The following is a 26424-nucleotide window of genomic DNA, read 5'->3' as shown; positions in this document are numbered from 1 at the left end:
GCAATATATTATGTATGGTTCAACAGGGCAAATTAGGGCTGCCAATTTTAGAATTCGAGTCAGAAAACTCTCACACTCACGCTCTCACTCCAATTATTAGTGCTTTTCCTCCTATTCTGGAGCACAGACACAAAGCACGAATCATTCAAAAGCAGCATGTTCAACTGTGAGATTGCAATAGCAATATGCCAGCTCTCAGTAAACAGACTAGTAAATAGCTTTCAGTTTGCCCACCACACCTGCTTTATGTCTAGTTATATTAATTGTTTTCTTCAATGGAACACAATGACTATTTCCCAAGATTAGACGACATGGTTCTTGCTGCTCCCCAAAAGGTGAAGCTTAGCTAAAATTGAGGAGTTGGTTTTAGACATTTTTATCTGTTGCTGTAACAGCAGCACCACCTGGTGGACAAAAAACTCATTAACAAGAAATCTGTGTAGCCAACACACTTTTTCTTCTGTTTTAAGGGACTGACAAGGGCTCTGTCCTTCTGTCGAAATATTTACTCTAATGGAAGGCAAATATCTTCATGACCCAATATAGATTGGAAGGTAAACAAAGAAGAATTTTCTTCTTAGACATAGGCACTAATGGAAATCAAACATCCCAATTAAAGCCTTGATCCTGCAAAGACAGACACGATTACATTTACACACAGGGACTTGCCTACTCCAGTAAGCAAAAGAGCAGGCCTGGGGGGGATGGGGAGATAGAGAGAGACACAAGTAAGTGCTTAAGTCCTTCCAGGATCAGACCTAAGTGATTTTCCCAAACAGCAGATACTTGTACGAACACGTTATGCTGAGAGATATTTACAATGGTCACCATTAAAAGGTCTCAACTGACGCACAGTACCACACAGTGTTACATGAGTTACTGCAGTATTTCCCTACAAGTATAGAAAATAAGTATGGTAGCCACGAAAGCTTATGCTCAAATAAATTTGTTAGTCTCTAAGGTGCCACAAGTACTCCTGTTCTTTTTGCTGATACAGACTAAGACGGCTGCTACTCTGAAACTTCTCATATTGCGTGGTTCTTACATTGTAACTGTTGGGAAAGTTTGTTTACTCTCAGCGTGATGCAGAAGTCAATGTTTCAAACAATATTGTAACGACTACATTAAAAACAACTTTCATTAAACAGAATAGAGAAGCAGCATGAAATGAACTAAAAGCTAAATTAGAATGCATGCCAGCTACTACTTCACACCAGTTAACTACTACTGGTAGATAACAGTCAGTGTCTCATCTATTGAGTCACTGACATGCACTGTATTAAATCTTTTACATGATTATTCTGAATATGCCTGCTTTCAGCCTGCCAATCAAGTGAATTCTGCTGTATTATGTTTTTTAGCTTTCAGACGTCTATGCTGCACAAAATGGGTAGCAATTACATTTCACCATGAACAACTTTTGTAATACATTTAAACGTTTCATTTTTCCCCATTAAACCTGGCATTTCCAAGACCAATACTGGTGGCAGCCATCTTGCTAAAAAAGTGACATTTGCAACAGTGGCAGTACAGAAGCTTTATTTCAGAATGAACAAGTGCTCAAACTAGTGTAAATATCATGCAAAGAGGAGTAATAGATGCTATCAATCTCAGCTTTAAAGATGCTCAAAATAAGTGATAAGCATCATAGTGCCTTTCAAACCAGAAGATCTAAAAATATTTTTAATTTGAATTATACACAGGGATCAATTCCAAACTGATACCAAACCCAGTTTGGTCTGACCTATGCTTTCAGAATTCATTCAGCTTCCCCCACTGCTAAAACCATTTTTAAGGAATGGGTTATTTTCCTAGTGTAGGAAAGTCTGAACCATTCCTGCTCATCTGCCAAGTTCTCCAGCCTCCCTCTGAACATTTCCACAATGCAACCATGCAGTGTCAATTTTTTAAAAAAAGCCACCTCTTGTGGCCTATTTTGATCTGCCCTAAATAATTTTCCAATCACATCAGACTATCAAAATACCAGCAAGAAATACTGTACAGACAGCAGGGTGGATTTTGTTAAATCAACACAATTTAAATCACTGATTTTAATTATGATTTAAATCAGCAAAAAGGAAACCCTGATTTAAATTATTGATTTTAATCATGTTTTACATCTGTACTTTGTATGTGTGTTTTCATAAAGAAGGTTGATTCTCATTGGTTGGTAACCATTAAAACATGCTAACTTATGACTAAATATAACTACACAAAATGTAGCATGCTTCTTTTTGCTGACCAAGATAAACATTTAAAGAAAATGTGTATAAATATAGTTTATTTAGATTTTAATTTCTACATTTTACGTTAAAATTGTAAATGATGCATTTCTTATTTATTAGATGATTATCTTTTTATTTGTGATGTCAATATTTAGATGGAATTTCAATTCAATTAAAAATTCACAAAAGCAGCATTGTATTACATTATTATTATATCAGTCTACCTTAAATGTGCTGGGTCCATAAGAAAAAAGTTGATCAAACATGTTTTACATTTAAAACTGATTTGTTAAACAAAGGAGATATCTGTAGCCAGGGCACTGAATTGAGGGGTTCTGGTGACTATGCCCCTCAAGATTTTAGAACTAGTAGATCTCATCCTTTCACACTTAGTTTTTTATTCAGAGATTAGAAGAGGAGAAAAAGCTTTTTTGCTTTTTCAATTCCCAATTCATTTCTTAACTTTAAATCAAATTGTCATTGAACTGAACTACTTAAACTGAAACGAAGAAAATATTCTCTCTGCACCTGCAGAAGGGGCTACTGCTGTCAAAAGCTTGTTGAGCACTTCAGCAAACTCTGGCCTCATGTGATTAGCCGGTGACATCCAACAGTTCAACTGTAAAACTAGGCAGCAAAAATTTACTGCTTATTTTTTTTTTGTATTTAATTTAAATGATTTTAATAAGGGCTGTCAAGCAATTAAAAATGAACTGTGATTAATTGCATGATTAAAAATTAACTGTGATTAATCGTGCTGTTAAACAATAATAAAATACCATTTATTTAAATATTTTGGATGTTTTCTACTTTTTAAAATATACTGATTTCAATTACAACACAGAATACAAAGTGTACATTGCTCACTTTATATTTTTTCATTACAAATATTTGCACTACAAAAAACAAAATAAATAGTATTAGGTGAATTGAAAAATACAAGTCCTGTAGTGCAATCTCTATCATTAAAGTTGAACTTACAAATGTAGACTTATGTACAAAAAAACCTGCATTCAAAAATAAAAGTGCTATGCAAATGCCTGTTCTGACTTTCAGGTAACATTTTAAGAAGTGGGCAGCATTATCTCCCATAAATGTAAACAAACTTGTTTGGCATAGTGATTGGCTGAACAAGAAATAGGACTGAGTAGACTTGTAGGCTCTAAAGTTTTACATTGTTTTGTTTTTGAGTGCAGTTATGTAACAAAAAAAATCTACATCTGTAAGTTGCATTTTCACGATAAAGAGATTGCACTACAGTACTTGTATGAGGTGAACTGAAAAATAATATTGCTTTTATCATTTTTAAAGCGCAAATGTTTGTAATAAAAATAATACAAAGTGAGCATTGTACACTTTGTATTGTGTTGTAATTGAAATCAATATATTTGAAAAAGTAGAAAAATATTCAAAAATACGTAATACATTTCAACTGGTATTCTATTTAACAGTGCAATTAAAACTGCAATTAATTTGAGTTAATCACATGCGTTAACTATGATTAATCGACAGCCCTAGTTATAATAAATGTAAGACTTAACATAGATTGTCAATTTCAAATTTAATTTAAAAAAGATTTTTAAAAAAGAAACCTGTATTGAATTCTAACAAATCCTATTTAAATAAAAAATATTTTAAAAATAATCTATTTTTATCCATCCTGACAGACTGCATTATTCTTTATATTGAATTAACCAACCACTCTGGAGTTACAGGAAGTGGCTGCCTAATTTCCTGTTAACCACAAAACACTGCACTAGAATAAGAACTCAAGAGCCTTGCTACAGAATTTAAATTTAGTTTACCACAGTGGACAAGGTTAAGGCTATGATTTAGTCACGAGTAGTGTTAGCAAAAGTCATGGACAGGCCACGTGCAATAAACAAAAAGTCACCTGTCCATGACTTATACTATAAATACCTCATACTAAATCAGGGTTCTTAAAGACAGAATTAGCCAAGTAGTTCAGAAATTTCTTTTGAAGTGCAACATTTTTCAATAAATACAACTCTGTTTAAAACATGGACTTCATACACGTCCACTACCAGGATCAAATGCCACCAACAGATTATGTTAAGTTTAGACATATTATAAGACTGACAGTCGACAACTCAGAAGTCACAGCAGCCAATGTCAAGTGTATTTATATGATGAAAATTAAACAACTATTCAGTTACTTGCATCAAAATATTTTAAGTTTACAAAAAACACAGAAAACAAACCAAAATATGACAGGAATCAACAAAAGTTTGGCTCAAAGTGAAAAGTCAAGAAATTCACAGTAAAGGCAATGTAGTGTATACTATGCATACGAAGCTGTGTGAGAAAAGTTGACAGCAAATTGTGATTAAACCTTGACACATTTTCAATAGCTCACCCAAAGTGCACACAGGTATGTGTATCTTGATTGTGTCCACTCAGTCTACTAACAGCATTTCTTACATGTTTAAATTCTTGTTTAAAGCTGTGAAACTTAACAAGCAGTGACATTGTTCTCATGACATTCTGAGCTGGAAGCTCATATTCTGTACCCTTTTGTTAAAGAGTAAGTCTTACAATAATGATAGAAAGCTACATATCTTTATGCCTATGCTGACCTCTTGCTAAGGATCTTTGCACTTAGGCACTTCTGACAATTTTACCCCAACTCTGTTCATTCACTATTACTAAGGCACTGAACATGGTTTGAAATGAATCTGTGAATGACTTTAATTTAACCTCTAGGTCTAACTAAAAATGAAACACCATATTTACAATTGAAAGATTAAAACCTTGTAAAACAGACAGAATAAGGACACGTTAGGGACAATTAAAAATCCAAACACTTCACAGACAACGTCATGCTAAACTCCAGCCTTGCTGAAAAACACAGTGTGGTAACTTATATACGTTTTTAAGAACAGGCACAATGGATTACTGAAGAAAATGTAAGCGTTAAATAAGTTCTCTCAGGACTTCAGTTAAAACCCTCACTATAAATACTAGCTTTGAGCAACCTGTATATGGCAAGATATAGAATTCAAGAGCGTTTACAGTAAGAATAGTAAAAAAGTGCAATGTGAAGGAGTCTACCCCAAAAGTGCTGAAAATTAGACATGCCAAATCTGCAAGAAAAACAACAGAAATTGGGCTTGTTTTTGGCGTAATTGGCTTGTGAGTTGCTTGTTGGCTAGTTTTTGGCTTGTCGCTTTTTTTTTTTTAAATCAGCTCCCGGCAAGGGAGGGAGAGCGTCAGGGGTGCACAGTGGACCCACCACAGTCCCAGACTGCACACCGGGGGGATCCAGTCACATAGTGTGTTGCGGTTCTTATGGATTGGCTCGTGTTGGCCTTGTTTTGAAATGGGATCAGCTTGATTTCTGGCTTATTGTGAAAATCGAGCTGCTTATTTACTGCATGAAAGTTGGCAACTGTGCTGGAAATGAACAGTAGTTTAGAAGGTCCTTCAGAAAACAAGTCTGTCAGAAGTAAGGAAAAGGACGTCAATGTGATAAACGGATTTAAATGGTTACCACTTAAAGCAGCATATGCTCTGGTGAAGCCCTTCCTGGCCCTTATCTAACCTTGTGGTGAACTCAACCAGCCCCCATTGCAACAGATGAAAGCAGAGCTTAAGGCTCTAGCTAGCAACCCTTACAAAAAGTGAGCTGCATTTCTTATTCTTGCATTCAGATACATCCCCTGCAACTGAATATCCTGAGTTTGCAGAATAACTCAATAAGCAAAGTTAAGTAATCAGACTGTGATTCAGATCCCTTGGCATTGAATCTGGGAATTTATCATTCCTCTGTTCAACCTCTTCCACTGGTCCCACCAGGAAATCTTGCACTCAAAACCTAACAGCAGGATGGTTTTTATAACCTCACCTCTCTCAAACTGACAGGATGGCTGCTTATTTCCAATCTATTCAGAATAAAACTCTGTAAGATCTGATTCAGTAACACTTAGCACACTGTGAAACACGCTGCTGCTAACAGCAAAACCTGAAATAAATGGATACTGCAGCCTGCAAAATAACAATACAGCAGAAACAGATTAGCAATAGAAATGTATATGTAATACATTTTTAAAAGATACTGCTGCATACCACCTTAAATAACAGTACTTTATACTGTAGACAGGTATTTATGCAGAATCTTATACTTTGCTAACACAGTCTGCATTTAATAGCAACAATGAATTTAACATGGTATTTAGTGAAGAATAGCAGAAACCAGATTCAATTACTAAGTGTAACATAATAATACAGTTTGATATAGGCTAGAAATAAATGTAATGTGATACCAACCGTAATCTTAACTAGTAGCTAGAAAGGAAACAAACCCCCCCAAGCACCTGGCATTAAGTCAAGCCTTTCCCCCAAAGCTAAATTTGTTATAACCTGCATGAAAGATTACATACCATTCCCATCACTGGATCCTGGGACAGTCAGCCCAAAGATCAATAGATCCAAGTGGCAGATCACCACCATGAAGCAACCTTCTCAGCTGAGTCTGCCAAGTGTGGAGCTCAAAATCTCCAGGGGGCTCAGGAGCAGTAGCACCTTCTGTAATATCAAGACCTGTATTATTTCAAATTCAGCAGGGCACTGACCCCTCCGAATGAAAATCTCTATTAGAACCAGCCAATGACATCTCACTCTATCCATCTACCCTACTCCACCATGCTGATCCTCAGCTTCTCTCAACACCGTGTCCCTCCCAGCCCTCTCTGCTCCATCATCTCTTCCCCATCTCCCTGCTCTCCCAGTCCTTGCCTAATTTCACATTCCTTCCCAAACTCCTGTTAACAGCTTCATTTCCCCTAAAAGAGCCTCACTATTAAAATTAGTTTTAATTGGATTTTAAAAAGCAATATGTACATATCTTAGCAATTTAAGACTTGCTTAAGATGCACCTAAATAACCTTACATTTGTAACATGTGTGCTTCCTTTCTCCCATTGTTTTTATCACTTTCATTGTGTCTTATACTTTGATTGTAAGTTCTTCAGGGCAGGAACATGCCTCTCTTATTTGTCTGTGAGGTACTAAGCAAATTTCTTAAGCCATCCTATATAGCAAATCCAGCATGCAGGACAGTTCATGGATTCCAGTAAGAGACTCATTCCAACAGTAAGTATATGCTGGGCACTCTGAAATGCCATCAATCATCACAGTCATTGCTCTGCTTTATGACTAGAGACTGACCAAACACCAAAAAAAAGCCCCACACCGATGTCATTTAAAAAACAAGCTGCTGATCATTTTAGCAGAAACATCCAACTAGCAAGTATCTGTCTTGTGGCCAGAATGGAGGCTGAGGGTGCCTGCTCATTGTCTAGAGTTAATGGTACAGGGAACTAGAAAATCAAATCAATCGCCTCCACCACCACCTCCCAAACGAGGTATTTGTCTACAGGAAGAAAGAAAAGAGTAAATATATCCCCTATAAGCAACTAACACCCAAACCAACTCTCATCCTTTCCAGCTTGCCAGACCCTCCCACCTTTTCCGTACACTGTGCCAAAGTCTCCCACTTTCCTTCAACTACTTCTGCAATGCAACATTGTTAATACAAAATCCTGCAGCATCATGCAAACTCCAAATTTAGGAACAGCATATGTTGAAAACACATTCCCAGAGAAATTTATATTGAATTTAATATCAATATAAATAATATGAGATATATATTGCACTGCTTGGACTCTTCTTTTTCTTATTTCATTCATAAAGGGCTCTAACTTGAAAAAAAAATTAAGCACCTTCAGCTAACCTCAGTGCACTATAACATTTGGAATGCTAGGTCACTGTCCTGCAGAATACATAGCATGCTGCTGCAGTCCCACTGGCCAATTTAAGAGCAGAGTTAATTGATTATGAAGATAATCCAACCTAGTCCTACAGTGACTGCAACATGGGGCCCTCCAGAATGCAGTCTTCACAATGGAAAATTTTGGGCAGATGCCCAAGATTCCAATAGGAACATGGGGAGATTTTATATTTAAATTCTTTTAATATTGTAATATCAAATGAGTCATTTAGTGGATCTTAACCTTCACTTTTTGTTTTTAATGGGCTGCAGAAATCCAGAGAGATTCCAGTTTTCTATACTATTTAACCTTTCAACTCCTCTCCCCTCCATTTTCCCAAGGAGTTTTGTTTTTTTTTTTTCTTCTGAACTTCTACTTCTGTATACTGCTGATCCAATAACTTCTCATACTTTATGGAGTGTGTCTTATTGCAGGTCTAAATGATCTCTTAAACCAGTGTGTTAGTTTTATTATGCCTGTATTCTCAACAGTAACAGGGAGGAGGGGAAGCCGCATAAAAGCAATCCTTGGATACTGTTACACTGCTCCCTAGTGATCTCTTCCTAAATTACAAGGTGCTATATTTTTTCCACAATATTTGATAAAATAGCCAAGTTCTGCTGGAAGAAAAACATTCTATATTCCATATAAACACAATAATTATGCAAACAAACAAAATTAACTTAATGGTAGGTAGTTTCTTCCTTAATTGCTCCAAACCAAGCTTAGTAAATAAAATACAAAATAATCTAGTCCTTCAAGGGTAAAATTTTACAAAAACACCTAAGTGACTTAGGAGTCTAAGCATTTTTGACATTCAGAGGGACTTAGGAATCTTTGAAAATTTTACCATATATCTAATGTCAGTATAAGGGTAAGGGTGTATCCCGAGAATATTCAAGTCTTATAAATACGGTACACTTTGAACACTTGTTTTAACATCTTTAGTAAAGGGGATATATTATAATTTGTATGTCTCCATAAGTCATTCACTAGATTTTATATACAAGTATGTATATGCATATAGGGAAATGAAGAGGACATTACACAAGAAGCAAAAAGCAGTAGCTACTTCAAAAAATCTTATTCTCCAAATCAAGTTAACAAGAGAAGACAAATGTTTTTATAACACCAAAACAAAAACAGCCTTGATGGACTGGTATGCCTATTCTCTATGCATTTCTGTAATGAAATTAGATTAATTGACTACAGAAACATACTGTACTAGTTAGAACAGACCATTAGCAGAAAAAAAGCCAAATAATAGATACATAATTACTTCTATTTCCACACTGAGTTTACCAAGTATTTTATGGACTACATCAAAACTGCCATCTTTATCCGGTCATGTTAGTCTTTGATTGAGAGTAAGAATGCAGTAAGTTGAGATACAGATCTTAAATATTGTGCCATAACAATTAGCTGCTCATGAATACTGGTCAAATAAACATGTCATATGTTTTATTTCCATGAAAAAATGTTTTACACTAAAATGTGCCTTCATATGACGCAAATAGCTACTTAAAATAAATGGGAGACATGAGATTTTAGTACTCTAGGCTAAATGTGCACAAAAATAATTGGGTATCTTGTGTTTGTTTTGTTAAAAAAGGAAAAATACAAATACCTGAGACTAACTAGAGCCAAAGGATTAATGCCCCAGTGCTACTGCTGCACTGCAGCAATTCAGAATTTAAACAGGCTGATACTGTCCAGCGTTGACTAGTCTGGCTAATGGATAATCAGGGCCACATGTCACTTCAGATGCTGTACTGTAGCCATAAGCATTCTACCGAAAGGTCACAGCTGTACATTACTGAAATCGAAGTAATTATAGAAGCCAGAGGACCTGCTCCCTTGCTCTGCATAGCACTTTGGATCCACACTGCTCCAGCATCTGACTTCCAACTGAGGAACCCTTGGGGCCACATCTAGTATAAGAGTGAAGATTGCCTCTTCCTAAGATCTGTCAGTGTAAATAGGACTAAGACTTTATTCTCTACCCATTAAGCTGATTAACATTTCTTAATGAAAATATATCTGTAAAAACTGACTCTATAGGACTGATAGCGAGTGACAGCCTCTCCCTGTAATCCAAATGTACAAGCGCTAATGTGTCACCCTTCTCCTTTAACAGAGTTTGTAGTTTACACTTTAAAATACCTACTACAGTGGGCAGGGTTGGAAAATAAAATATACCTTTGATATATACACACCACATTGGATACATACTGCATCAAACAAAATCAATTTAATTTTCAGTAGGCATTTCAGGATTCCAGCAGCTCCACTTCCAGATTCCCTCAACCTGACACAGTAAGGGGGACATAGCAAAGGGCACAAATTATAAACTGCGGTCAATTTTCTCCTCATCCAGCTTTGAGGTTTTTATACCTGGTTCAAATAACTCAAAACGCAGTGCATTCAAGTCTACAACCTCATCGCTACATTAAGCCTTTGGTAGTGACTGTTAGTGGCAGTGGTTAATATGTGGTCAATTAGAAAAGGAAAAATGCAAGAGGCAGCAGCAGAACTGATTTAAGAGGCTAGATCTTGCACACAGCCATACAAGTATCTCATCAGTTATCGTACTAGATCCCTAGCTAAACAAGCTATTTTTCTGAGCCTTGTACCTTTTTCCTCCTTTGGCACATGTTCTGAACTATTTCAGAAGCTAAGGAATTCACCTTTCATTAGACATGATTGCAGCCACACTACCCACAGTAATTGGGATAATTAAATCACATTGAAAGATTCCATTCAAGTGATGACTTATTTCCAAGGCCTGCTCTAATTTGTCTAGCGGCACCTTAACAATTAGACAGTAAGCAACACTGAAATTTCAGCAATGCTTGAAAAACTGTGCATTACTCCTACCAAAATGAGCAGCTCATATTCTTAAAGCAATCGATTTAAAAGAGAAATACCCCAGAAATTTAGAAGTGTGAAAAAACCTATAAACATGTCTGTGTTCTGTATAACTTTAATTTATATTAACAACAATGTATTAGTGAGGAATAGTAACCCTGCATGATGTTCATGTTTAAACTGTGCTTATAAAAATATGCAACTGTCTCCAACTTCCACAACTGTTAAGTGCAAAAGAAAAATAAATTGATTGCTAAACTACAGTATCAGGCTTTTCCATTAAACTCAAATTATAGGCCCACATTAACAACTTTAAATCAGTTTGCACCTGATGCAAGCAAACTACACAGGCAGATAACATTTTGACATTCTTCTCTGTTAGTGTACACTGAGATAGTTACATAGCATGAGGTTAAATGGGTCAAACAACAGAACATCTGAAGGAAAGAAAACAAAAAGACATGCAATTATGAATTCATCATGAGCAAAAATAAAAGCAATTCTTAAGTATTAATGGTACATCAAGCTAATTCAAGCATGCTAAAGTAATTAGAGAGACATCCTGGGGCAGAACACAGACAGTACAATACTGTGCTGACAAGAAATATTAAAATAATCATTTTCAGTTTCACTGATAAAACTATTTTGATGTGTGGCAAAAGAGAACTACATCTTTTAAAAGACTTATTGTAATTTTATAAAAAACCTTCACACAATTTTTCCTACTACCAAAATATATATAAACAGCCCATGACCTGTAAAAGTTGGTCACAGAATACCACACAAAGAGAAAACCCATTTTCTTTTATTTAGAGCAGTGATTTATGGCCTGATTCTGCCATCCTTACTCACACTGAATAGTGCCCTATCTCACAGTAATCCCATAGAAGTCAATGCAGAAGAGCAGCAAAACCAGGCTTTTATTTATCATGTTAATCCCCCCACCACCACCAAAAAAACACCCTCAATTTCGATTTAATTAAGTTTGAACAATTAGTAAGAGAAGATGAGCAAGCAAAAATAACTTCCAATGAAAATCACATAAGAGAAAGTCTGAACATAAACACATCAGACAGATCCGATTTATGGATCTTAAGGAACTGAGAGAATTAGTTGCATTTATTATACCACAAATAATCACTTTTGAAAAATCATCAACCTGAACAGTAAGACTAAAGCAAACAGAACAGATTTCCAAAAAAGATAAAATTAACTTGTCCTGACCATTCAAATTTCTACAATTCAAATTTCAAAGAAAAATAATATTGAGAAGAATCATTAACTATCTAATCCTAGAAAATACCATTGATATATTAACAAAGCAACAAACTTATAAAGAATAGATCTTCCGAGACAAATGTGATTTAAGTCAAGAGCAAAATTTCCATTACTTTAATAGAACATGCTAGATGCAATATATCTGGGTTTTCATAAAGCATGAGATACCATTTCGCAAAATTTTACTTAAAAAAATTCAATTTGCTTATTGACAGGAACAATGAAGTAGACTAAAAAGTGGCAAAAAGATTATCAGTGTTTACGGGTCAACAGCAGCCAAGCAAAAATCAATTTTCCATCCAGTCTTACTTAACAATATCTGAATGAAGGAGCAAACAGTGCTTTACTGAAGTTTGCAGACAAAATTAAATTAGGAGGATTTACCAACATCTGTCAAGGCAAAAAACACACAAGAGAACAAAGATATATTTAAAAAGTGGTGTGGCAAGGTGCCTTCTCAGTCTCCCCAGCCTCTGCTGCTTTTAGCCCTGGTGAGACAGGATTGGGTAATGTGGTCCCCCTTAGGACACAGGGGAAGTCTGCTCCCCGTATCTCCACCAGTCCTGTTTAGAGTATTTTTACTTCCTTGTGGGAGAGAGTACTGCCTCTCCTCCTGGTGAGGCTCGCTGTCTTGCTGCTCCTACACTCCTGGCAGCAGGGCTCCTTCTCTCTCCGCTCTCCTCCCTTCCTTCCTTCCTCCCAGGGAAGGGTTTAAAAAGGTCTCAGGGAGCCCCAAGTTGGAATCAGCTGATCCTAATTAACCTCAGGTAGCTCCCCCTCAGCTGATTCTAATTTGCTACCTTGGTAACCCTTTCTCAGCTGAACCTGATTGATCTATAGTTGCCTCCCAGTTGATAAGGAGGAGGGCCTTTTAACCCTCTGGGACTGATTCCTACCCCTCCCTTGCAGCTGTCTGTCCTGAGTTTATCACATACCATCCTCCCCCCCCCCCCGCCCCGCTCAACACTACAGGGTTGGGCTACTTGGGTCAGCAAACAGTGTATCCTTGAAAGGCCATCCGCATTGCCATGCTTGATTCTGGACCTATATTGTACTCTGAAGTGGAAGGGTTGTAGCAACAGGAACCACCTTGTCACTCTCGCATTTTTCTCGTTGTTTTGGTGCATCCACTTCAGAGGAGCATGGTCCGTGACAAGGGTAAACCTCCGTCCGAGTAGGTAGTAGCGAAGACTTTCTATGGCCCACTTTACGGCCAGGCATTCCTTCTCTACTATGGCATATTTATGTTCCCTGGGCAGGAGTTTCCTACTGAGGAACAGGACTGAGCGTTCTTCCGCTCCAACCATTTGTGAAAGAACCGCTCCCAACCCAACCTCAGAGGCATCCGTTTGCAAGATAAACTCTTTCTCCCAGTCTGGAGCTACCAGCACTGGGTCAGTGCAGAGGGTGGTCTGCAGATCTGCAAAAGCCTCCTCAGCCGCACTAGACCATCTTACTATGTCCGGGCCACGGGCTTTCGTTAGGTCGGTTAGCGGGCATGCCCTGGTGGCAAAGTGGGGGATGAACCGCCTGTAGTATCCAACCAGCCCCAGGAACGCTCTGACCTGTTTCTTCCGGACTGGTCGGGGCCAATTCTGTATTGCTTCTAACTTGTTGAGTTGGGGCTTCACCACGCCCCTCCACACTATATACCCGAGGTATTTGGCTTCTGCTAGCCCAACTGCTCATTTGGAGGTATTTGCAGTCAGCCCCGCCTTCCTCAAGGTGTCCAGGACTGCTTCCACCTTCCCTAAGTGCATCTCCCAAACTGGACTGTGTATAATGACGTCATCAAGATAGGCGGCTGCATACCTGCCATGTGGATACAACAGTTTGTCCATGAGCCGTTGGAAGGTTGCAGGAGCCCCATGTAAACCAAAAGGGAGGACAGTGTATTGATACAGTCCCTCTGGTGTTGAAAAGGCCATCTTCTCTTTGTCGGCCTTGGCCAAGGGAATTTGCCAATAACCCTTAGTCAGGTCAAGGGTGGACAAAAATTGTGCTTTCCCCAGTCGGTCAATTAACTCATCTATCCGGGGTATAAGGTACGCATCAAATTGGGACACCTCATTCAGTTTCTGGAAGTCATTGCAAAACCTCATACTGCCATCCGGTTTAGGTACTAGGACCACTGGGCTTGACCATTGGCTATGAGACTCTTCAATGACCCCTAACGTCAACATTTTCCTGACTTCTGTCTTGATCTCTTCTCTTTTCGCCTCCGGGATCCGGTATGGTTTGACATTCACTTTCACCCCAGGCTCTGTGAGGATGTGATGGTGAACCTCAGTAGTCCTGCCTGGCTTTTCTGAGAACACGTCCTTGTTGCGTTTGATCATGTTGATCACCTCAGTTCATTGGTCAGGGGTCAATTCTGGGGATATTCCCATTTGGCCAGGCGGGTTGCTCTCGGGAGGAGGTGACCCTAGAGTGACCACATGAGCTTCTCTGTCTTGCCAAGGTTTCAACAGGTTTATATGATAGATTTGTTCCAGCTTCTGGCGCCCAGGCTGTCGGACTTTGTAATCGACCTCTCCAATGGCTTCTATTATCTCGTATGGCCCCTGCCATCTGACCGGGAGCTTGCTCTCCGCTGTGGGTACGAGTACCATTACCCGATCTCCCACCTGGAATTTTCGGATCGTCGCTTGGCGATTGTAGTACGTTTGTTGGGCCCCTTGTGCCCTCTCCATGTGTTCCCGCACTATGAGGGTGACTTGGGCTATCCTGTCTTTCATCTGCAACACATGCTCAATGAGGTTTCTCCCTGGGTTCGGCTGTTCTTCCCAGCTTTCTTTGGCAATGTCCAGTATGCAGCGGGGGTGGCGACCATATAACAGTTTGAATGGGGAGAACCCAATTGAAGTCTGAGGCACCTCCCTGATCGCAAACATTAGGTACGGTAGCAGGGTGTCCCAGTTCTTCCCATCCCGGCTCACCACCTTTCGTATCATGTTCTTCAATGTTCTATTAAAACACTCGACGAGGCCATCGGTCTGCGGATGATAGACTGATGTCCTTAGGGTCTGTATGTGGAGCATTGCACATAGATCCTTCATTAATTTAGAGACGAAGGGGGTTCCTTGATCCGTCAGGATCTCTTTGGGTATTCCCACTCTAGCAAAAATTTTGATTAATTCTTTAGCTATGGTCTTGGACGTAGTGTTCTGTAGGGGAATGGCCTCGGGGTATCGGGTGGCATAATCTAGCACCACCAGTATGTGCTGATGGCCTCGGGCTGATTTTTCTAGCGGCCCTACTAGGTCCATAGCTACTGGCTCAAAGGAGACTTCAATAATCAGCAAAGATGCCCTTAAGCATGGTCGGGGCCCATGTAATTGGCATTCCGGACAGGAGGCACAATATCGTCGGACCGCCGCATATATTCCAGGCCAAAAAAACCTCTGCAGAATTCGATCCAGGGTTTTATCCACCCCTAGATGTCCCCCGAACAGATGGCTGTGGGCTAGCTCCATCACACCCCTCTGATGTTTCTGTGGTACTAGGAGCTGTTCCACAACTTGCTCTTGGATCTGGACTACTCTGTACAGCAGATCCTTCTTGATCATATAATATGGCCCTGGGCCCTTGGGTCTTCCTTCCACAGGGACTCCATTCACCTCAACTACTTCTTTGCGAATATTATTATATACTGGATCATTGGCCTGATCCTGTCCAAAATTCTCTAGTGAAGGTCCAATTTGCCCAAACTCAGGGGGTTCTATTTCCCCCTCCCCCTCGAGGTAAGTCCCTGGAGAACTGGGCCCGGCTGCTGGCTCACCGACCTCCTGCCTAGTCCCCTTGTCAGTCGGGCCAACTCTTTCCCCTACAAGTATAGGCTTCTGGTTCTGGGTCAAGATTCTCATTCCCCTCCTCCTATCTGCCCTCCTTTCTCACAGACTCTTCCTGGTCTTCCCAGGGGGTGAGAATAAATCCTGGGCAAATTCATGGAAGGCCAGGGGGTTGCTAACTATTGAGGCCATCCCATTGCTCTCTGGGTTGTTATCTTCTTCTGACTCTCCTCCAGGAAGTAGACTGCCAAACCCTGGGAAGTCTCGTCCTATGAGGACTGGGTAGGAGAGTTTCGGGACCACCCCCACCGTCACCCTAGTGGGGTTTCCCAGGACTTCTATTTTTACTGGGATGGTCGGGTAGTAATTGGACATCCCCAGGGACACAGGATATTCCTGTGCGCTTGGCCCGGGATAGCTGATCATACCCGACCAGTTTTCCAGACACCAGTGTGACTGCACTTCCTGAGTCTACTAATGCGGTGGTCTTTATACCATTCATTTTAACTGGCCTAGTATATCTATGAGGGACCATCATTACCCCTACTAGATTTATCAGGTCGCATGGCTCTTCTAGATTTCCCAGGTCGCATTGCATGGGCTCCTCTAGGTTTGGGCATTGGGCAGCTATATGCCCTATCTCTCCACATACATAACATCGGTACCCTGCTCGGGGGAGCCCCCTATTTTTTGGGCTGTGAGGCCTTACCCCCCGAGTCTTTCTCTCCCAGTCCCCAAGTCCCTCTGAGTACTCTGGCCACTCTTCGGCCTCCTTCCTCCCCTCCATAGTTCGGCCCGGAGCTACGGCAACTTGGGCCCTTGGTACACAGACTTGCCTCCTATTCTGGCGCCTCCCTTCCCCGGTGGTCCGAGAAAGTCCCTGCGCTGCTAGATGTCTCTCTACGAGGGCAACTAGCTCATCACAGGAGGAGGGATCATTTTGACTGACCCATCCTCGTATGTCCAGCAGTAGCCCTCTCATGTACCTGTCCACAACTATGGTTTCCACGACTTCCTCCAGCCGGTGGGTCTCGGGGCGCAGCCACTTCCTGGCTAGATGGATCAAGTCAAACAGCTGGGACCTCGGGGCTTTGTTAACTCGGTATTTCCACTCATGGAACCGCTGTGCCCTTATAGCTGTCATCACGCCAGACCTCGACAGGATCTCCGCCTTTAGCTGGGAGTAATCTGAAGCTGCTTCTGTTGTCATATCAAAATATGCTTTCTGTGCCTCCCCACACAGAAAAAGGAGCCAGGATACCATCCCACTGGTCTTGGGGCCAGGCCTCCCGCCGGGCCGTTCTCTCAAACGCAAGGAGATATGCCTCCACGTCATCATCCATCGTCATCTTTTGTAAGTAGTGGCTTGCCCGCAGGGGCCAAGTCCCATGGGGGCCGTGCGTTAGGGTGGTCAGGGCCTTTAGCTGGTTCACAACCTCATGCAGGGTGGCTCGATCCTGAGCCGCCTGGCTCATCAGTAGTTGATTTGTCTCCTGCTGTATTCGCACTGCCTCCTGCTGGGCAGCCATCTGCACCCTGGTAGCTTCTTGTTGGGCCACAGTGGCCTGCACCAAGGCCTTCACTACATCCTCCGTTTTTGGTTTTTGTTTTTTTCTAGGGGGTGTTTAACCCTGCCCCAAGACGGTTTCCCACGAAGTCTCACTCACATCCCACTCCTGACACCATGTGTGGCAAGGCGCCTCCTCAGTCTCCCCAGTCTCTGCTGCTTTTAGCCCTGGTGAGACAGGATTGGCTAATGTGGTCCCCCTTGGGACACAGGGGAAGTCTGCTCCCCGTATCTCCACCAGTCCTGTTTAGAGTATTTTTACTCCCTTGTGGGAGAGAGTACTGCCTCTCCTCCTGGTGAGGCTCACTGTCTTGCTGCTCCTACACTCCTGGCAGCAGGGCTCCTTCTCTCTCCGCTCTCCTCCCTTCCTTCCTTCCTCCCAGGGAAGGGTTTAAAAAGGTCTCAGGGAGCCCCAAGTTGGAATCAGCTGATCCTAATTAACCTCAGGTAGCTCCCCCTCAGCTGATTCTAATTTGCTACCTTGGTAACCCTTTCTCAGCTGAACCTGATTGATCTATAGTTGCCTCCCAGTTGATAGGGAGGAGGGGCCTTTTAACCCTCTGGGACTGATTCCTACCCCTCCCTTGCAGCTGTCTGTCCTGAGTTTATCACAGTTGACAAATAATAAAATTAAATTTCAACTGGAAAAGATGAAAGAAACCTAGGGTTGCTATTAGGTAGGAATTTAGAAATTCTGAACTTGAATTTATGTAGCCTAATTTCCTGATAGTGGAAGTAACCTGTTAGGTAGATGACTATATTCCATCACCTGTACCCACAAGTATTTGTGGGTGCAAAATTACAGGTCATTTTTTAAATATGACTCGAATTCTAACATAGGAGCTCCAAACCTAATGCTAAAATTTTTTATCTACTACTAATTCTATAATTCTATTCTTTATACAATACTTACTACCATGCGCCATTACTGGAAAATCTAAAACAGAATGACAGGACAGCAATAAAGACAAGGAAAAAGTAGGAGAATAAGAAAAAAGGTGACTAGACAGCACATATTAATCTCTATAATATATAGTGATGTTCATAAACACATATTAATACAAACAACAAACAGTTGTGAAGGCTTATGAGATATCTAATAGAGAGTGTTACCTACCTCCTATCAGCTTAAAACAAAGTGATAAAAATCTATATGTAAAATCCAAGAAAAGATATTTATTGAACTGGCGTGTTTTACAATTAGTTTGGTACCCATAAACTTGTCTTATCAATGGCTCCATTAACTAGTTTCCTTACATACATACTGGTAACTTACTGCATGGCTGCATCATACTGTGTACAGTACTTTCTGAAGACTGCTTAATTGGTGAAGATTTTGCAAAAAAGGTCCTGTTTTAAAGCCTGTTTGTTCCACAGATACAGAGAAATTGTTCTACCACCAAATTTTATTAGGAATTACCACACTCATTAGGTTATCACCACCATGTACACAATTACGTTAGGTACAACCATCAAATCTTTCTTAAAAATTGACATTCTACAAAGGCTGTAAGATTCAAGTCAAAAACGATTAATTAAATAGAATTTTAAAATGGTAATCGGGCCATGAAAATGTTGGCATGCCTATACTGGATCAGAGCTTAATCTTATTGCTACAATACTCCTTCACTCATCCCATTCTCTCCCCCCCCCCCCCACATGCTCATCATAGGAGGTTCCTAAAATTAGACTTCAGTCACAGGATAATGTATTCCTGTTTTGTAAAGTGCCTGAACAAATAGTAACTACCACCAGCACCACCCCTCCCCCACTACCACCACCACTACCTCTCTCCCACTACCACCCCTCCCCCACTCCTCCTCCTCATAATATTGAAAGTGGCCTGGGTGAGGAATGAAGGCGGGTTGGAAGTCCAGGAGCTCCTTGGTTCTAATCCTGGTTGTGTCACTTATTTGCCATGCTGCCTTGGACAAGTCACTTCAAGATCTGACATGGTAAAGTAGTTCAGCACATGCTTAATTTTAAGCATGTGAACAGTTGTACTCAAGTCAATGGAATGCTTAAAGTTAGGTGGGTGTTTAGGTAACTTGCAGGACTGGGGCCTCAGACTCTTTATACATAAAATGAGGATAATCATTCTTACCTCCATCTATTTCAATATCACCAGTGGGAAGCACAGGAGAGGAGGGATAATAACTGAATGCCTGTACAGAGTTTCGACCATACAAAGTGCTATATAAAAGCTAATAAAACATTAACACAGCATGTTCAAAACAGCTACAAGAAGCTAAAACGTTCCATGTCTGCCATCTCTCCACCGAAAATATCTTATAGTGGGCAACCTTTTAGACGTTTTAGTGCATTAGTAGTGACACATTGTGGGCACCCTCAGTAAATTAGGTCAGAAGTATACATACAAAATTAAATAGCCCCTAACGCCACCTGCCATCCAGTACAGAAATTAAAATAGAACACAGTATATTTTAAATACAGGACCTTCAAAAATGGTTGATTTTCCTTACCTATTAAATATGGCTTCACAAAAGATTTTTTGTTCTTCAGCCAAAAAGTAAGACGGTAACAAAGACAAAATAATTACATAAGATTTTCCTCATTACACACATTGATTTTCTCAGAGCACTAATGGGAATTACTCAGGCATATTCCTATAAGGATAAAACCCTACATCTTAAAAAGGCTATTCCCCCCCGTAATCATCGTTACGTAAGGCCAAGCACTGACATATAACATAAGATCTCTTCACCGTCAAGGAACTGTAATTTTGTTTCTACGAAATGATGCAGTGATTCTGTAAAGACTAAATTGAATCTAGTGTTTCCCTTAGCTGTAAATCACAGGTGAGTCATATTTAATCTTGGTAAGTATTACCCCGAAGATGTCTTGAAATTAGTTAATCAATTGGCCATTGATCAGGATTTGTATTACCTGCCATAAATTTATGTTTTAGGCCCAAAGTTACCTCTTCTTTTATTGAAGTCAATGTCACAACTCTCTCTGACTTCAATGAGAATAGGGGCTGCGGTCCTAGTCTGAAAAACACTTCACTTTTTTATGTCTAGGCAATTCTATGCCACTCAGCATACTGAACATTTACAATTCACCACCACTTCACATATTCTAACCATGTTTTCTCACAGTATATTTACTCCTTGTATTCACTACATAGCATCACTAACGTTATAGGAGAAGGCTACAGTATGTAATAACCAGCTCATCCAGTACAGATATGCACAAGAAGTGGAGGAGTTGTATCACTGTATAATTCTGCAAGTTCCATCTCCCAAGAGTTCCCTGAGAAATGAGAGGGGATGGACTCCAAAAAGTTTTTAGGGTATATGTAATGAAAAATAAACTGCAGCTAATCGCAAACAAGGAAATTAAACTTTTATTTTTTGCACACACACTCTTAGAAATTCATCTTTGATATAGGGAATACGAAGAGAACACAATGATTTCTCCTCAATACTCTAAGAACAACGTGGGAAAACAAATTGTATTAGCTAGGTAATAAAGGTAATAACTATTAAGAATAAAAACCTATTTGGAATTTAAACCAAGAGCAATTCACTTCAGTACTTCCACTTACAGAAAGTCCGTTTGGTCTATTTGTCCTCACTTCTTTTGCATGTACACCACTTACACTAGTTTACACTATACACCATTTTTGGTGGTATGTAGTGTCCACACCTGCATAGCCACCCTAGCAGAGGTATAAATAGCAGTGTAGCCAGAGAGGAATGGCTCAGGCAAGTGAAGACACTTGAAAGGTGCAGGTATGTATGTACTAGCTCAAGCAGTGCCTGTCTACATTGTTATTTTTAGCAGTATAATGTGCTGCTACCTCCCCACTGATGGAGCCTTTCTCCACCACTGAGGAAGGCTCTGGCACTGGGGAGCCAATGGAGAAAGATTCAGGCAGCTGCCCGCGGCTGGAGCCCTGACTCACTACAGGGAAACATTCCTGCAATAGGGAAAGGCTCTGGCAGGAGAGGGGCAGCTGCCAGAGCCTTTCCCTGACACATGTAGCGACACACCGTAGCGTGGACTTGGCCTGCTTTTCACTGCAGCATGTAGCTACACATATACTACATGCCAGCAAAAGTGGTGTGTAGTGTAGACATAACCTTAGACACTTATTGATGAGATGGGATCTCATGTAACTGTGGTTCTTACAAGAGAAAACCCAGAGACTAGAACATGGCAGAGATCAGGAACTTCAGGAACGAATTTTAACTAATTAAAATTTTTTCTTTAAACAGAATAATTTTTGTAGTGGCCAGTTTACAGTTGGGGATAAAGTAACGTATTTATTAGTACAGTGGAAGATAGAAGATGCCTCAAATATACACAGTATGTGGAACTACCACTAGAGGGAGCACAGAGACTTGTTTCATACACAGAGGACATTTAGGAATCTTTTCCTTTTGTTTATTTAGCCATTGTGTTTTCCCCTCAGGTACACAATGGAGCTTTTTCCAGGAGTAACTGTCCAAGTAAACAATTGCCAGTCAAGTTACATATTTAGTGTTTTTCTTCCATGCTGTAATAATGAGTTGGAACATCTTAGATTATTATTATTATTATTATTATTAGAGTTGTAAGGGACCTCAAGAGATCATCTAGTCCAACCCCCTGCTCAAAGCAGGACCAATCACCAAATGGCCCCCTCAAGGATTGAACTCACAACCCTGGGTTTAGCAGGCCAATGCTCAAACAACGTGAGAAGATAGCTCAACTAGTCCATAAAGTGACTACTCCCTATCTTTTAAATCCCTCCCTAAGACTCAATTCTACTCTGATGGCTAGGTGAAATTGCCAATTGATAACAGTTATGTGGATGCCATGAGAGAATTTTAATACTGATCTTATGCATTTTATTTATCTCATCAGATTTAATATTCTACTCTCTACTAATTTTTTAAAATATGTTTAGTTACATCTTTATTATATATGTCTATTAAGTGGGGGTAATTATACAAAAGATTACCCACAGTCACACAACTTAGTGTCTGTTATACAGTATACCTGCATGAAGACATTTCTTAAGTAGATATAAATATAATCTGCATAAATAACAAATGTACTCATGATATTATGGTTCTAATGTATTGTTTCTTTCCAACCAGGAAGGTACTGAACCCAGCAGCTGGAGATAACTGGAGTACAGAAGGCTGAATGTGTATGCACAATGCTGAGCAATTCCCAATGGGACTCTAGGTGTTACCAAAATAAAAAATCTCAACCAGGATTAAATCTTCTGACCTATATAGCAGGCAGTGGTCATTAATCTGGAGAACACTTTGGTTACAGTATGCTGTGAGATACTGAGTAGGAAAAAAAATCCATCTTTACCATCTTGGAAGACCCTTTCCACATTCAGCCCGTAAGTAGCACAGGTTTCATAGTAAGTGCATCTCTTCAAATCGTTCGACAGCTTTCTTGCTCTGGCATCATCAATAACACGTGGATTATTAGAGTTTATAGCATCTATAGTAACAGCATGCAGAGGGGGAAAAAAAGCAACAGCATTAGCAGTCTTATCGTGATAACAAAGCCAGTATTCAACAGCAGCAGTTCATATTTACAAAACATACTATGCCTACAGAGCCTACAAGGTGCTTAAATGTAACCTTAAAAACAAATTCATACAAAAAACTTCATAAGGAGACTAAAGGTTGCACAGATAAGCAAAAAAGCCAGGTACTGTCAATTTAAGACTGTATAACCATAACTTTCCTTTTTGCATATAATACACATCCAACACCAACTGCTTTTTATATAAATTCTCTAACTGCTAAGAAACGTAAATATCATAAAGGGACAATGTTTCCTCTAGTAATATTCCACAATAAAAGTATTGTTCAGATGTGCATCTTGGACTCTTCTCAGGAAACACAGGAAAAACAGAGTCCTATTATCAATATTACTTTTTTCAATGATTTCTACTATATTGTACTTTTAATTGTGACCTAACAAGCTGTCTTAATAAAGTCAAGTATTACTTCACCAGAGAACTGGCTATACTTTAAAATACCATTTAACTCTGTAATTAGTGAAAAAATTGTTTTCAAAGTTCATAGTTCTATACTACTGATCTTCAAGTCACTGATACAATTCTAACTGGAAAATAAATTGTAATTTTCCCCCTAAGTTACCTTTAAAATGCATATAAGGCTACCAGGTGGAATATATTTAGCTGTATTAAATAGTAACAATATACTTAGAGTAAGATATATTAACAAAATACAACCAATACTGCTGTAATCCTTTAAGGAAGCAAATTACTTTTAGATCCCTTATTAACGCCAACACAATGACTAATATGCTAAGTATGATGTAAAAATGACTTTCATGGACAGTCTGATATACAGAGTAGTAGGATGTAGGGACGCAGAAGTGATACTACCATAACGCATAAGCACACTTCTTCACTTGAGTGTTTAACCACCAATATTAATGGCCTCTTCGTGTAGTATTGTTGGATAGTGTGGTCTGTTTAATTTTAAGAAATAAAAAGATGGAAAAAATAAAAGTTAAGACTTGGCTAAGGATCAAGGGCAACACAACTCTACCGGGTTCCAAAATGTATAGTGTAAATTCCATAATTCAACTCTCTCACCACAGTCCTTGCAGTCATTACAAGGGTCCAGGAGTTCTTCCCTCCTTACAGATTCTGCAAAACCTTGGTTCAGCCCCTACACATCCCACAAACTATGCATTAAGCTTAGTTTACATTTAGCTTACCTGAATATACATCTCCAGCCATCCTGCCTAGGTATAGGTGGCAGTTAGGAGACCTCACTTGCATACTTCACAAGCCAGCCAGTTCCCTTTTCTTGACCACTACACACCCAATATACAGCAGCCCTTCTTACAACCACTGCAACTTGAAATAATCCTCAGAAGCCTTGGCACAGGTCTGGGCATAGGTAAATAGCCCAGTTTACTGCAAAATTAAAGTGGCTATGCATACATGCATTGCCCATCTTTCCTTACATTTACACTTAGGGCCTGACCCAAAGCCCAGTCAAGTCAATGGATTTGGATTATACCATTAATGAGCTTAGCAAACACACCTTCTGTACATGCTCAAAATGCTGTTTTAAAGGCCAGAGAAATCAAACCCATTTTCTGATGCAATAAGGCATGCAATACTCCTCAGTGAGGACTATTCTCCATGCAAATCTCAATACTAAATTGTCAGGCATTTTAGCTGTAGGGCTGATCTGAATAGGTTGCAAGAATTATTTTATTATAGGAAGATTACTGGTTTCCTTCTCTGTGTGTTCAAAAAGACTGAACCATTTTTGCTCTAACTTTCAAAAACCACTCACCTATGGGCAGAGATCATTTCTGGAAAATTTCATCCACAAAAGGTCAAAATGTCAGTTAGTAATGAGCAACTGAAAACAGGGGGATGTAACAGCAACTGTTATGCAATCTTCAATATAGCGGATTGCAATCAATGTCCTATTGTAACATACATAACTGATAACATTTCCCTCTGGAAATATAAACTGAAGTAGTTGATGGTATCCGAGGAAACATCTAAGAATTCAAGAGTAATCACACTAAAATTTTTGGAGTAAAGAAACGGATATCATGGAGAAATGAATTTCACACCTTAGGACCCAACACATGACACTGACTTAAATAGCAGCTGATTGTAGATACCCATTGGTCCTGCAGGACCAATCAAGCAATAGATTTTATCAACATACTTGAATATAAACAATTAACATAATTAGAGAGTCATTGAGAGGATTAACTCTTGACTGCTCATAGCAATCATATTCTACAAACTATTACTGATGTTCATCCTTCAGCTTCCAGGAGCAGAAACCAAACTGCTGCTATAGTATCATCCTCAATGTGTCTGGATTTCCCAATATTTTGAAGCGAGATGATTGTACTCACATTGCCACCTCTTTCAGCTCTCAGAACTCTGAGAAATGGCAGCTGACTAGGAAAGTGGTTAGTTTAGTCCTGATAAAAACTCCACTACAGCAGAGTATTTTACATTGCAGTTCTCACCTGTACCACTTACAAACTGATACTGTGTGAAATTACACACCTCTTCCTCACGAGCTATATGGCCCCAATTCAGGAAAGCGCACATGCTTAAGTCCCATTAATTTCATTGACTAGTCACATTCTTAAAAGTTAAGTACATATTTAAGTGTTTTGCTAAATGAAGGTCTATATTATCTTTATATCTCGTATGAAAAAAGAATCCAGCACATTTTGGATATAATCAGCTGCTATTTAGGAATACATATATATAAAACCTATATTTTTATATATACATTTCTGAATTCTGTATACTAAGCTATTACCTTCCTGATGATCCTCATTCATTTCACAGTGGGGAGATGTAGTTATCCCACACAGGTAATGGGAAGATTCAAAGAGGTGATTTAGTGAGTGCAGAAAATTGAAAGGAATAATGTAAAGGGTTTTTTTTAAAGAGTTTATTCATGGAACAATTGACAGAGCAAGGAGACCTAATCATAATGTATGTATTGTTTGAAACTGCAATTTACTTTAATAGGGTTTTTAGCATTACCTTACCCACTTGTCAGGGCATTATAAGGACTATTTAATATTGTAAAATACTTTGAGACATATAGCACTAAAACCCATTACAATTCAGACCAACACACACAACGATAAAATTTTCCTGTTTCCCATGGCAGCTTATAGTAACATTGCAAAGAACTGCAGTATCAGAAAAGTGATCAGAAAATGTACCTAAGATTCAGCTACAATTTATTTAGTAGAAACCAATGAGGTTCCCATTGGTTTCATCTGAACTTGAATATAAATTACCATTCCTGTGAATCAATACCACAGTTGGCATTCCTGTCTGAAGTATATTACTAAGGTTAATGTTTCAAACATTTTAAATCTTACATGTGCTGTGAG

The 26424-nt window shown here is 39.5% G+C and overlaps 1 protein-coding gene across 13 annotated transcripts in view; it reads right to left on the bottom strand.

The window, feature by feature from the left end:
• AGAP1 (ArfGAP with GTPase domain, ankyrin repeat and PH domain 1) overlaps positions 1-26424 on the bottom strand; it is a 634072-nt gene that overhangs the window by 325825 nt on the left and 281823 nt on the right. For all 13 annotated transcript variants that reach the window (XM_039494096.1, XM_039494097.1, XM_039494092.1 and 10 more), the window contains one exon: positions 22852-22986. In XM_039494096.1, coding sequence (XP_039350030.1) covers positions 22852-22986 — 135 coding nt within the window. The remainder of the gene's footprint in view (positions 1-22851; positions 22987-26424) is intronic.

This window comes from Mauremys reevesii, linkage group 11, assembly GCF_016161935.1.
Source record: "Mauremys reevesii isolate NIE-2019 linkage group 11, ASM1616193v1, whole genome shotgun sequence".
Classification (NCBI taxonomy): Eukaryota; Metazoa; Chordata; order Testudines; family Geoemydidae; genus Mauremys; species Mauremys reevesii.
The sequence above is the reverse complement of the archived record's forward strand: the minus strand, read 5'-3'. Positions and strand labels throughout refer to the sequence as shown.